The sequence below is a fragment of the Thunnus albacares genome, chromosome 17 (genome assembly GCF_914725855.1).
Source record: "Thunnus albacares chromosome 17, fThuAlb1.1, whole genome shotgun sequence".
Lineage (NCBI taxonomy): Eukaryota > Metazoa > Chordata > Actinopteri > Scombriformes > Scombridae > Thunnus > Thunnus albacares.
In genome coordinates this window covers 5,503,484-5,518,182 of record NC_058122.1, presented here as the reverse complement: position 1 = coordinate 5,518,182, position 14,699 = coordinate 5,503,484, and the positions used below count along the sequence as shown (strand labels likewise).

The 14,699-nt window shown below is 38.5% G+C and overlaps 1 protein-coding gene across 1 annotated transcript; it reads left to right on the top strand.

Annotated features, from left to right (window-relative positions):
• The first annotated feature begins 1,077 nt into the window (after window positions 1-1,077).
• On the top strand, window positions 1,078-10,279 carry LOC122967440 (NACHT, LRR and PYD domains-containing protein 12-like). Its single transcript, XM_044332102.1, has 12 exons — window positions 1,078-1,138; window positions 2,116-2,189; window positions 2,487-2,568; window positions 3,242-3,547; window positions 3,653-3,688; window positions 4,720-6,589; window positions 6,692-6,865; window positions 7,168-7,338; window positions 7,902-8,075; window positions 8,196-8,369; window positions 8,530-8,576; window positions 8,758-10,279. The coding sequence occupies exons 3-12, from the start codon at window positions 2,553-2,555 to the stop codon at window positions 9,306-9,308; spliced, it is 3,519 nt and encodes a 1,172-aa protein (XP_044188037.1). The 5' UTR covers window positions 1,078-1,138; window positions 2,116-2,189; window positions 2,487-2,552; the 3' UTR covers window positions 9,309-10,279.
• The last annotated feature ends 4,420 nt before the right edge of the window (window positions 10,280-14,699 follow it).

Here is a 14,699-nt window from a genome sequence, read left to right as displayed (position 1 = left end):
TGACTACAAGAGAGGACAACAGTTCTGAGAATTCATCTAGAAAACCGATGACTGAATTAGGGGGTAAATTTATAGTGACAAGGTGTCTGATACAACAGGGCTAGACCCAAATGCACGACTCACACAGTCAGAGTTTCCACAAAACAAAGTCTTTACTTGGCAGATTCAGTAAACAGGCAGACAGTCAGAGAAGGCAACCAAACACAAAGGGCTCAAAAAACAGATCCAAGGTCAAAAAACACTAGAAGGCTATAAAAGGGAGAGTAATGCTGGAATGCTTGCAAAGAGGCTAAGGCAAACTGGCACAGGGAGCAGGGATCACACAGACTAAATACACAAGGAGAGTGAGGGTAATAAGACACAGGTGGATGACATTAGGGGATAATGACGAAGACAGGAGCGGGAAACACGCAAGGGCAGGAAGTGGATCTGAAACAAGAGGAAAGTTAGATACCAAATGAAAAAGGAAATGCAGAACTGAATGATGGGAAAAGAAAAACAAAAACATAACCCAAAGACAGGATGAGACATGACAAATAGCAGTAGAAATGAGAAACCTGCTTTTGTCTACCACTATCTGAAATCAAGGATCATTAATAATTAAGAATTTTGGGTGGTAAATCTACCATCATTATCATTGTAAATGGCATATGTGGCATGTGGGAACGGACGGGCTTAGCAACAGTAACTAAGGTGGGCAGGGCTAAGAGAAAGATAATTCAGGTGTCATACACTTTGATGATCTGTTTTAAAAGTGTTAAGCTTTTAGGTATATTTTCATCTTACCTTTTACCTTTATCTTCTTCTATATCTTTGGCTTAACTCTGCTGTAGTGAAGTAAAACCAGTTCTCTGCATACTATCACCAACACATTGTGCTGTGCATCAGTCTCCACTGGCCCCTGCACCCATTTCTCTGCATTGTTTGTCTTCTTTTGATTGTCAGGTCTTCATTCTATCTTGTTGTTAATCAGTCTGTAAAAAGAAATCTATTATGTAGTTGGGGCATATAACTCATATAACTCTGGTGACACAGCTGGCCTCGTCATGTTTTACCATTGTTTTTCTACTTTAATAGTGAAATTATGAGGACATGGCAGCAGCTAAATTTTGACTCCATCTGGTTGTGACTTCACCAGGTAAGCCTCCTACCAAATGCTTAAAGCCCTTCCGGAAATAACACAGTAGGCCTGTTTGACGGAAAGAGCGGGCAGTGTTCGTACTGTATTTTCTACACTTCATTATTTTCCACAGAAAAAGTACAAAGAAGAAAACACACTATCTAATTATTACACCAAAGCTCCATAGCTCCATAGGTCCGCGGTCTGGGAGTGAACCTCTGCTATGGAGAACCTTTAGGGAATACACCCTGAAAGTTTCACAAACAAAACCTACTGGGAACTTCAGGGAATGTTCTCTAAATGTTCTCTAAAGGTTTCACTAAATAACCTTCTGGGAACGTTCCTAGAACCATTATACCTTTGAAGAATGTTGTGGAAACATTCTATAAAGGATGCAAAAAAGTAACCTTCAGGGAACCATTAGGGAACCAACATACCATTTAGAGCAGCAGTATACCATTGTAGGAAACAGCATATGCCACTGGACCAGGAGTGGCACGGCATCAGCCATTTTTGGATCTTGGCACTACTGGTAATCTTTTGACCTTGAAATCCTTAGTTTTATCATGCAGAGCTTTTATCACTTATTGTGTGATTCAACATATGTAATATTATCTTTGCATTTTAACATATATGTCGTGTCCCTCTTTGTGTCCTTTTACTTGTGATTTTATAGTTATTTGAACTTGTTTCTGAATGTTAGTTATCTTGCTCACCCTAACCGACATACTTACTAGGCATTTTCAGGCGTTGTTCCACTGCCACTTCCAGCATATCAATTTAGAAGGTTATGATACTGTACGTTGTGTCCACAACTTGTTTTTGTTGTCCCCAAGTGGCAAAAATAATAATGAAATCAAGGAATGTGCTATCAATAAGATTTCCAGCCTGCCTGGTTAAGTAGGAAATTAAGTAAGATGTTTTTATAGTGCAATGCTGAGGTTGGTTCCCTTTAACAAACTTCCTCTGTTGTGAAATTAACTGTCTTTGTGCAGAGTGCAGTATTTGTTATACTGTGATACAGATCATCATCATCAAGAGACTTCGAGGCAAAAGCTCTGTAAAGATGGTATGTATTTTTTCACTTTCACTTTAAATATATTGTATTTTCAATGTGCAGAAAATAAACTAATAAAAATAAATAATTTGAGAATAGAAATTTTGAAAAATAGAACAGCTATGTTACTTTTTGTGAAAAAAATGTTGCATCCATTTGAGAATCCAGTTCTTCATTTGGGACAGGACTACTGAATTCCTACTGTAAAGCTCTTGTTTTGTAGCTGATCTCTAAACCTTGACCTCCTACTCATTGAGGACAACAGGAAAGATGGGTATAAATCAGCTATTTCATTTTTTTTTTTTTTAGGTTTCATAATGTGACTGGTCCTGGCTACGGCTCCCTGAGGAGTCCAGTATTGGACTTTGACTGTGCATGAATTTCAGTAGAGGTAAAATCACTGCAACGTGATATATTTCTTGTAGGCGCTATTTTATAGAAATGTACTGTGTGCCACAACTACTTAAAATCAGTCAAGGACATCATTTCCATCACATCTGTATCTTAGCCAGGATAAAGTGTAAAATGTTTAACTGTGGTAAATATATTTAGACTTTAAAGATTAATTTGCAGTGATTCAGCACTGGTGAGGTCACATTCCTTTTTTGCGTTGTTGAAATTTAAAGTGAACAGAGATCATACACCAACCACAGATATAGTCTAGTGCTTGATTTCAACATTCCCATGTTGAGCATAAACACATATTCCTTATTCCATATTGGGCTTTTTTTGTTTCATTGGTATGTTTCATGGTAGACACATCTTTTTGATAACATATTTTGTTTTTTCCTAAAATTTCTGCTGTGGTTAATATCAGATGGCTCTGTCCAGTTACCAGCAACATAGAGGAGCAAAATAAGGAACATAAATAACTTCTGCTGTGTTCTAATGTTACTAAGGAAATGTGGAAATTAGGAAGTACAAGCAGCAGAGCAACCAAGAACGTCAGTCACTTCCCTTGTATAATGTGTTTAAATCTCTTGCATTTATCTTCAATCATACTGATGTGGAAACTATCATGCACAATTGTCTATCCAGTTAAAAATGTCCTCTGAATTGACCAGGAACAATGACCTCGCTTAAGGAGGGGCTCTGGATGACTCTGGAGGATTTGAAGGAGGAGGAATTCAAGCAGTTGAAATGGATCCTCCAGCAGGCAGACATAATGCACACAATCATTCCACATCTTGAAGTCTACCCAGCCATCCCTGTGACCCGACTGGAGAAGACAGACAGACAGGACACAGTTGTTCAGATGGTGCAGTTCTATGGCCTTCATGGAGCTCTGGAGGTGACAAGGAAGCTTTTGATGAAGATCAACAGAAATGATCTTTTGCAGCAATTACCAAACATCACCTCAGCACCAAAAGGTAGTATCTTGTGGGAAGTTAAAAGTATGATTGTTGTTGATCAGTTTACTTATGTTTAAGCCCTTGGAACATTCCTGTCTTGTTATTTCTCTCTCAATGTTGCAGTAGGTGATGCGACGGCTACGCCTCCTCAGACTGAAGGTAGAGCTTTTGTTTGATCAAGTTGTGCTGCCATGTTGTTGTTATTGTCACTGTCCATTTAGTAATTCTGTTACAATGATTAAGGACTGATTTCTGTTCGTTTTACTTGACAATAGGGTATGCCTTCCCATATCTTTGATTGATTCACAACTGGCCAATACCAACATATGAAGCAAATGTTCCGGTTTTTTGGGGGGGTTTGCAACTTTGTTTGAATAAAAACTGTCATGTTCTCGTAATTTTCCTATGTGTCTCTATAAAGCAGCGTGACCAGTTGTTTTTGGCTATCCATTGTTCACAGTTTAGGCCACTTGAGGGCACAAATTCCCAAAGAATTTTGCTCATTTTGTTCAAAAGAGAGATTGACGTATATTTAGTTGGTTGGTTATTCATAAGGTAAGGCCTAATGTTAAATATGCCTCAAACAAAGTTTTTGTCAGATCAGTCTGTCTGAAACCATCTTTCTGATTGGGGAGCCTGTGTCCAACAATTTTTGTAACTTTCTGAAACCGAGAATATGGGCAGTTGTACGGAGACGTGAAATTAGGAGGGGTTTGAACTTCTCTGTCAGGCTCAGCCTTACCAAACTAACAGTTAGTGGCAGTAATTCTCCAGTTCAGTGCCATTAAACCATTGCAGAGGAAGATGGTGCAACAAGTTGATGAATTAAAAGAGACCTCATTTAGGCCTCAAATAGTGAAAAACAATGTAGAAAACATGATTGAAAAATCAATTCATATTAGTTTTGTGCATTAATTTAAGGGACGTTACAGTCTCCTCATTGCCTCACACATATCTAATGTTTTTGTCTGCTGCTGTTTTTAGTCTTTTCAGTGGACCAGAAGTTTCAGTTTTCCAGTGAAAAGGAAAATTAAAACAACAACAACAACAAAACCTTTATAACCAATACCAGATGCTGTTAAGGGTGTTGGGTTCTTGCATGTAAGGGTTAGTAGTTTGTGAAATTGTGTAAATCTTAATACATTTATCCACAGGCTGCCTTGTCTCTTGTGTTACTTTGTTCTACACAGATTTGATGGTGCCAGTCCCAAAGCCTCCACAGCCAATCACATCATACCAACAAATGCTCCAATCTAATCTTCAGAACCGGTTTATGTGTGTACAAGAGGGACTATCAAATATGGAGGATAAAAAACTTCTGGATGATATTTATACAGAGCTCTACATCACAGATGGAGGCAACATGGAAATTAACAGGCAACATGAGGTCAGGCAGATTGAGATGGTGTCAAGAAAGCCAGCAGGAACAGAGACATCAATCAAACCCAGTGATATATTCAAACACCCTTCTGGAAAATACAGACCCATAAGAACAGTGCTGACCAATGGGATTGCAGGAATTGGAAAAACATTCCTCGTGCGCAAATTCATCTTCGACTGGGCTGACAGACAAAACAATCAAGATGTGCATCTCATTTTCCCTTTCACCTTCCGCCAGATGAATTTACTGAAGGGAAGAAGGTTTTGTCTTGCGAAGCTAATTCACAAATGTATCAGTGAAACCAAAGACATCAAAGAAGAGGCCCTTAATTACATTTTCACAGAACTACAGAAGTCAGGAAACACCAACTATGACAAGAGTAAATTTAAACTTCTGTTTGTGTTGGATGGCCTAGATGAGAACCGCCTTCAATTAGACTTCACTGCCAAAGAAAAACAAACACTGGATGTGACAAAGTCAACTGGGGTAGAACAACTGCTAATGACTCTCATTAAGGGAACTCTGCTTCCTTCTGCTCGTCTCTGGATAACCACACGACCTGCAGCAGCCAATCAGATCTCTCTTGAGTTTGTTGACATGGTGTCAGAAGTGAGAGGGTTCACTGACCCACAGAAGGAGGAATATTTCAGGAAGAGATTCAGTCATGATGAGCATGCCGACTGTATCATCTCCCACATCAAGACATCACGGAGCCTCCACATTATGTGCCACATCCCGGTCTTCTGCTGGATCACTGCAGCAGTTCTGGAGGACATGTTGAAAAACAATGAGAGAGGAGAGCTGCCCAAGACCCTGACTGAGTTGTACACAGAATTCCTGGTGTTTCAGATCAGACAAACAAAAGAGAAATACGGCACAAAAAAGAGTATTCAGTACATTCAGTCACTTGCAAAACTGGCTTTTCAACAGCTTGAGAAAGGAAACCTGATCTTCTATGAGAAAGACCTCAAAGAGAGTGGCATTGATTTCAATGAAGCTTCTGTGTGCTCTGGGGTGTTCACACAGATCTTTAAGAAGGAGTGCTTGAGAAAGAAGGACAAGGATAAGGGTAGGATGTTCAGTTTTATCCATCTGAGCATTCAGGAGTTTCTGGCTGCTTTTTATGTGGAGTTATCACTCATTAACAGCAACAAGAATGTGATGGCTGAATCCAAACCAACTTGGAAAAGTCTGGGGATGCTTTTCAGCAAAACATCTGCAACAGAGGTCCATAAGATTGCTATCAATAAGGCCTTAGAGAGCCCAGACGGACACCTGGACTTGTTCCTCCGCTTCCTCTTGGGCCTTTCATTGCAGAGTAATCAAGATCTCCTTGGAGACTTACTGAATCTGAAAAGAATGAGCTCAAATAGCAATCAGGAGACAGTGAAGTACATCAAGGAAAAGATCAGGGAGAATCCCTCTCCAGAGAGATGCATCAATCTGTTTCACTGTCTGACTGAACTGAATGATCATTCTCTAGTGGAGGAGATCCAACAGTACCTGAATTCAGGAAATATCTCGAAAAGATATCTCTCTTCTGCTCAGTGGTCAGCTATGGTGTTCATTTTACTGTCATCAGAAGAACAGCATGATGTGTTTGACCTAAAGAAATACTGTGCTTCAGAGGAGGGTTTTCTGAGGCTGCTGCCAGTGTTTGGAACCTCCATTACGTACCTGTAGGTGGATATATAACAAAAACTATATCAAATGTTATATTTTCAAAGTTAGAATAGAATTTTGTCTTTTAAAGCTTGTCTTCCCCTGTTTATCTTCTACAGGCTGAGTGGCTGTGATCTGTCAGAGAGAAGCTTTAAAGCTCTGGCCACAATTCTCACCTCCAAACCATGTCATCTGAGAGAGCTGGATCTGAGCAGCAACATCCCAGATGATTCAGGAGTGAAGCTGCTCTCTGTGGGACTTGAGAGTCCTCATTGTAGACTGGAAACTCTCAAGTCAGCTCACTTAATTTTATTGTGGTTTAAAAAATTGCCACCACTGACTTTCTCTGCAGTGACAATATACAATGTTCAAGCTTTAAATAGAGCTGCACGTGGCAACATACAAAGTTTTATATTTTTCTTAGTGTCAACAAATCACATGAAAATATCAAAACCAACAATGTGCTTTACTCTGCAGTACATAATGATTATTGACATGTCTACACTGATAAGAGCCTATCAACTTCCAACCTTAAATAAACCAAGTCAAAGCAAGGCTTTTAAAAAATGGTGTTTGTTTTCATCACTGTCTTCAGGTTGAGTGACTGTAACCTCTCAGAGAGAAGCTGTGAAAGCCTGGCCTCAGTTCTCAGCTCCCAGTCTAATCTGCGAGAGCTGCATCTGAGTAACAATGACCTCCAAGACTCAGGAGTGAAGCTGCTCTCTGCTGGACTTAAGTCCCCACAATGTAGACTGGAAACTCTCAGGTCAGAGTTGTGAGCACCACAAACAAAGGGCTGTCACTTTTTCCAAAACATTAAGTTTGAACAAATTCAAACTAAAGTGTAATATGTTCAAATCAATTTGAACACAATCCACTTAGCCTAATTCTAAACCACATTGTAGAATTTATAATGTTAGGTTTATTTGCAGTTCCCTCACTGCTTCACTTGAGTGACAAGTGTACCGTCAGGCATCTGCATTTTACATCAGCCGACCGTCTTACTGTTATCCACCAATTCTTCGTCTATGGTGATGAATCCAAAATACCTCCCCACATCGCTCTGGTGTCATTGAGCTGGGGAGGAAGAGCCAGCTTTGAATGTTATGTTTACAAACACCAACTGACAAATCCTGCAGCATAATATGCCTTTAAGATGCATGCTATAATTATTAGAAATTATATAATTCATAAAAATGACATGAAATTACAACCTCAAATACAAAACAGATGTAAAATACAACAATGACATTTAGAAAGTAAACATTTTCATATATTATAATATATTATAAATATTATATATTTCTGTTCTTTCCTTCATGTTTTAAGGCTGAATTTGTGCAAGCTGTCCTGGATGAGCTGTGAAGCTCTGGCCTCAGCTCTAAGCTCACAGGCCTCCTGTCTGAGAGAACTGGATCTGAGTAACAATGACCTGCAGGATTCAGGGGTGAAGCTGATTTCTGTTGGACTGGAGAGTCCACACTGTAGACTGGAAACTCTAAGGTCAGAATCCTGATTTTGTCTCATAAATTATGAAAAGTTGTGGTAAAAATTGGCAAAAACAAATTCTGTAGTGTGAGAAAATAAAACTGTGTGTGTGTGTGTGTGTGTGTGTGTGTGTAGGTTGTCAGGCTGTCAGGTCACAGAGGAAGGCTGTGCTTCTTTGGCCTCAGCTCTAAGCTCCAACCCCTCCCATCTGAGGGAGCTAGACCTGAGCTACAATCATCCAGGAGACTCAGGAGTCATGCTGCTTTCTGCTGGACTTCAGGATCCACAGTGGAGACTGGACACTCTCAGGTATGGAAAGATAACAGCTGAAACAAGGCTGAAAGATCAGATACACTGCCCCTATCACTTTGTCAAATTCAGGTCTATTAAGATGTACAAATAGTGTAAATAAAATCACTCATATTGGAGGAAATTAATGTTGATTGCTTCAATACTGGTCTTTCTCCAGGGTGGACCATGGTGGAGTGTGCTGGTTGAAATCTAGTCTGAAGAAGTGTAAGTGTATATTTAATAGAATTCACACAAACAAAGCAGAATGTAATACATTTCTATTTCAACTCAAAATTCATGAATGGGACATCTGTTCATTAAAATAGTGTGTATGAAAAAAGTCATATTAACAGAACACAACAGGTCTGAAACTGCTGTTTGTATTTTGACTGGTTCTTTCCATCAGATGCATGTGAACTCACACTGGATCCAAACACAGCACACAGAGGCCTTATCCTGTCTGACAACAACAGAAAAGTGACACAGGGGAGCGAGCAGCCATATCCAGATCACCCTGAAAGATTTGATGGCTGGTTTCAGCTGCTGTGTAGAGAGGGTCTGACCAGCCGCTGTTACTGGGAAGTTGAGTGGGAAGGAAGGAACTGGATTGCAGTGACTTACAGAGGAATCAGCAGGAGCGGAGAAACTGTTGACTGCTGTCTTGGAGGGAATGAAAAGTCCTGGAGTCTGGAGTGCACTACCGACGGGTACAACACTTGCCACAATGAAACTTCATTAGGCCTGTGGTACCATCCCCTTGACACTACCAGAGTAGCAGTGTATCTGGACTGGCCTGCAGGCACTCTGTCCTTCTACAGAGTCGAGCCTGACACACTGTCTCACCTCTACACCTTCTACTCCCGATTCACTGAACCCCTTTACCCTGGCTTCCGGATTGGATTAGAATGTTCACTGACACTGTGTCAAATGGAGGAAGGAGAGACGCCACTTATTTGAAGAATTTAAAACTTATGCTGACTGAGGACAGCTCCTCAAATGAATAGTTTGACATTCATTTTGAGAGTTTTAGGGAAATAAACCCAAGCAGCGGTCAATAACTTAGTGATGTAGTGATGATCCTCAGGGTTATTTGGTGAACTGCTGTAGCTGGCAGTAAATAGATCCAAGAGTTTCTCTCTATTTTGTCTTGACTGTTCTGTTTATTTTCCCCTGTCATTTTGCTCACCATTGCACACCTTTTTGTTCAATAAAAAGTTACTGAAGAGGGAAAATAAAGCTTCTAGAGCTAACAAGCTTCCTAACAGCCAGTTAGCAAACTTGTCCTGTTTGTTCAGTCACTAACAGGACAATAACTTCACACACATATGTACATATGTACCATGGACTCAGCTGTTTCATAACTACTGAGACAAACAACTACTACAAACAACAACAAGATGGCTTGCTGGTGGACAACTACTGGCACAAATTTGCAGGTCAAACTTCATTAAAATTGAACTTGATGTGAAAATTCTGCACATCTTTACTTCCCCCGCAAGATAACAAAAAACCCACATGCATTTGCACTGTGGACCTTTAGAGTTATCTATAATTCTTCAGTTTTTGCTGTAGTCTGCTGACATACACAGTGTTGGAAAATAATTAAATACATTTACTCAAGTACTGTACTGAAGTTCAATTTGGAAGTATTTTACTTGGGTAATTTCATTAAATGCTACTTCATACTCTTACTGTATATTTTGATGCTAATATATATGTAATTTTACTTGAGTAACATTTTGACTGCTTGTAACAGAGTACTTAAACACCGTGATTACACTGTGGTATTGCAACTTTTTTACTTTACTTTTAAGTAAAAGTTTTGAGTACTTCATGTTGAGCACACATATACTACACCCTGTATATGTGCGAGCAATTTAAAATGTCAGCCCCATGTTGAAAAATGAAAATACATTTTTTAGATTTTTCCCCTGCCTGATATATATTTGTATTTATTCATATGTATTTATCATTTTTCAGTTCACTATGATTTGTGTCAACCTCTAACAGTTTAAAAATCCAGCAAAACACTGCGGTGTGTGAGCAAATACAGGAAATTCCAGCCTGTCAAACCTGACTGCAGCAGCGGTTATCTTCTGTGTCATCATTTTTGCTGTTATATGTGTAAAACTTTCAGAGCATTACTCTGCCAGGAATCAATTTTTATAGCATTGAGGAATACTCAAAATGTTCCTTTTGGAGTCAATCTTTGAAAAATTGTAACTTCATTTTTATAGCCATGTCAGTTACAACCAACGTCACATGAATTTGCCCAATGAAAGTTAAGTGGGATTCTGTTAGTTACCTGACTAACAACTTAGGAATTCATATACATCTTTAGGAAAGGAAAATCAGTATATTTTGGACTAACCCTGGGATTCACCTTGGATCTCTATGCAGTGTGGAATTCACCACAGGTAACTGAAGGCAGTGACTAGATAGGCATGAATCATAAAAGCTTTGGCTTCTGATTTACAAGTTAGACTGGTTTCATGTCATTCAGATTATGTCATGTGGTGAACACAGATGCCAAGGACTACAATAATGTCTAAACAACATGCTTCTCAACCGCATGGTGAAATGTTTCTTTGATGTGATTTGGACAGCTTTTGAGGTATGTTAACGTTTAATGAATAAGCTAGAACTGTATTGTATATACAATACATTTTCCATTGAGTTAGAGAGGAGACAACAGGTCTGCTGTGTTAAGATCTCACAAGAAATTGAGGAGTTAAATTTAATGTGTTAATGAGAACCTTCACATATCTCACTCTACAAAGATTTGATTTAACTTTGGGGTGAATGAAATCTGGTTGGTGCTAAAACACAGTGCTAGAGTTGTTCAGTTGTTATCATGGTGATTTTTAGCTCCCTGAAATCTAACTATCAACTCCTACCTGGGGGTGAGTGTTAATTGGTAAATCCCCTCCCTCACCATGGAACAAAACTACATGAATTAAACCACAGATAGACACTGAGCCCTTTGGACCTCCATTTGTTTTGCATCAGTTCAGTAAGTTATACTCTTCCAAGTATCAGCATTGTATTATGGAGCAGATATTCATCTTTATCATGTTTAGTGTGATAATAAAGTTATTACCTGCTGTATCTCACATAAAATACTGTAAGCCACACAGTCAGCTTTTGTGCTAATTACTTCTTAGAGCCTTGTCTGCAACAATAATTGCATACAGTTCTTTAAATTTCCTGATTTTGTTTTCATCTAAAGCAGAATATTTGGAATTATAGATATGGTATTTTGACAGCACAACTTTGTCAGTATATATTTTTTAATCAGTTAGCATGTAAACCTAAGCTGTCTTAACTATCTCTGACCATATAGAAATTACAATATAACTTTTTTGTGCTTTTTATTCAAAGTTTCTTTAAAACTACAGGACATAAACAGTGCTTGATATTTGAATCATGGCAAATCAAATATATTTCCAGTGTGACAGTTAAGGATGCAGCTTGTTTGTGTGAAGACTTGTGTGCTCACATTAACAGATGGGTTTAACAGGAAGGAAGGATTTCAAATATATTTATATGTTTAATATATAATCAAGTTACAATAATCAATCCTCTGGCACAGCAGTTTTAAGTCCTCTGAAACTTTAACTAAATCCCTATGAATGAACTGTCAAGCTCCACATTCCTTAAATGTCACTGATTCAAACATAATGTAACACCACACACTTATTTACGCACCTGCAGCTCTTTTATATTAATCAAGATTAGGATTCAGTTACCTGCATAGGCTGTTTCGTTTTATGACATGTGATGAACTGAAGTGACTCAAAAAAGAGGAAAAAATGCATTAGCTTCCTTATAGCAATGAACATAACATTAGGCTAACATTATAACTTGGAAACATGATCTGATTATTGAATCGATGCAGCAGCAGCAGCAGCTCTCAATTGCTCCATGCCTTGTGTGCAGACTGACAGTGACTCGCTATGACTGAATGTGTCTGTGCACATTTGGTGGTATGTACTAGGGGTGTAATGGTACACCACGTTCATGGTTTGGTATGTACCTTGGTTTTCAGATCTTGGTTTGGTATGATTTCAGTACAACAGGAAAGAAAGAAAGGTAGAAAATAACATTTTGGTCTTTCGTTTTGAAAAATGGAAACATCCAACAATGGCTCATTGCACGTGACTATTATAGAAACAGTTTAGTTGTGCTGCAGTGGAAAAGGAAAACAACCTCTATGTTTCTTGCAAGGAGTCAGGACCCCTGACTCATATAGTCAATGTGCTGATCTGCTATTACTTTTTCCAAACTAAGCCAAGAAGAGGAGTCTAGATATTGGATGGAAGTTATTTAAAATGGATGGCTCTAGAGATGGCTTTTTGAAAAATGGTTGAACTATATAGCTGATGTGAAATAGTCATCAGAAGCAAGTGAAGAATTGATTATGGCTAGAATAGATGGACAGAGAGACTGAAATTTCTCTTTAAAAAATGAGTTGGAAGATTGTCCAGGGAACAGGAAGATAATATCATTTTAGTAATGATATTGGTTAGATGCACAGCAGTGACCAATTTTAATGCTACCAATGCTACCAGCCTGAACCTTATTTGAGAAAAAACATAGAAAGTCTTCACATTTATCGACTGAGGGCTCAATGATATAGAGGAGAATTTGTGGTGTGTCTTAATAATGTCAACTAGCTAACTAATGTTACTAGACTTAATAGAAAAGTGAAAAAGTATTTAAAGACTTAACTATAACATGCTTTTGTATATTATTTATATAAGAGTTTGTGAGTTATACAAGAGTTTACTAAGAGTTGGTCTGAGGAGACAGAGGGGGGAGTACCTCCAAGTTCATGCTGTCCAGGAAACATGACAGTGAGACCAAGAAGTAAGTTGAAGATTTCTCTCTGTCTATGGCTGTCCCATGTTTCAGAGTTCAGCACTGAAATTATACCATTGTTACTATGCAGTGAAAAAACTCTGTCTGTGTTGTGCTAAAGCACTGTGCAGCAAGAGAGACCATACTCCCCTGCACCCGGCTGTGTGTCCATGAAGAGTGACTGGTCTATGGAACCACCATTAGTTTTTCAAATGCATTTGTCTGAAGCAAAGTAAGTCAACATTAAGAGGCTGTATTAGTGTTGTTGTTGTTATTATTATTATTGTTATTATTATTATTATTATTATTATTATTATTATTATTATTATTATTATTAGTAGTAGTAGTAGTAGTAGTAGTAGTAGTAGTAGTAGTAGTAGTACTAGTATTCGACCTGATTGTATCACTGATACAGAGACTGGATTGTTGTTCTCTGCATATGGCCAAAGCACACCTTTATAACCCATAGCCTTTTTTAAAACAATAAATCTCATAAGGGTAAATGAAATAGACTATAAATCTGGGATGAGAAAATTATAAAAGACCCTGCCCCTGCTCTGACAAAAAATGATTTCCCCAGTTTGGTCAAACTCTAGTTTTTCTTGTAGTTTAAACCTTCTTTCAATCTCATGTTCCTAACAGTACTGAGCAGATGACACCAAATTCTGCTGTAACAAGCTATGTGTCAATGAGGAGTGATTATTCTATGAGGACACATGAAGTCTTTAAAGATGGACAGCACCCTGCTGAGCAAAGGTAGATGCATTTTTTACTCTCAAATCTCCCAACAAGAGGTGTCAGTGTCAGCGTGTGGTACTCAGTTGCTTCCCTTTACGTTACAACATAACATCCTTTAATTAGAGTTTACTTTGAACTTGAGTTTCTAACCAGATTCACCATGAGAGAACACAGCACCTATATCAAGTGTGTTTCAGTGAGTCTTATATTGACTTCATAATTAATGCTCTCTTGACAGAGCTCACCAGGAGAGATCAGAGGTTCCTAGTGATCAGAATGCCCTGCAGAATCAAACAGACCTGGCCTCCATATTTATGGTGTGTAAATGTGCAACATCTATACTTAACATATGACAGGTGGATCAGGCATATTTAACATCTCTGAATTACTCCTACAAATTGTGCACAAGGTTTGAATATACTGTAGGTCTCCTTTGAGAATTAATGACGCTCAGAACTGTAAAATAAGAGTAATGATGATGTCTTGTGACTGTATGTATGTAGACATTTTCCACCAATTTTCCACCCACTTTTGTGATTCTTGAAGTTTATGGCACAAAACAATGACACAACATTGATGTTCCTTTTAGCTTTCAGTCAGTCTGGATTATTTTCTATCCCCTGCATGAGTGCTGGATTAAATTTTTAATTTATATGTCATTCTGTTGCAGCTGCTTGAGGAGAACATGGTCTCTTTTGCGCAGAGTGAGCTGAAGAGGTTTCAAAGGCTTCTGAGTGCAGAATACCCTGA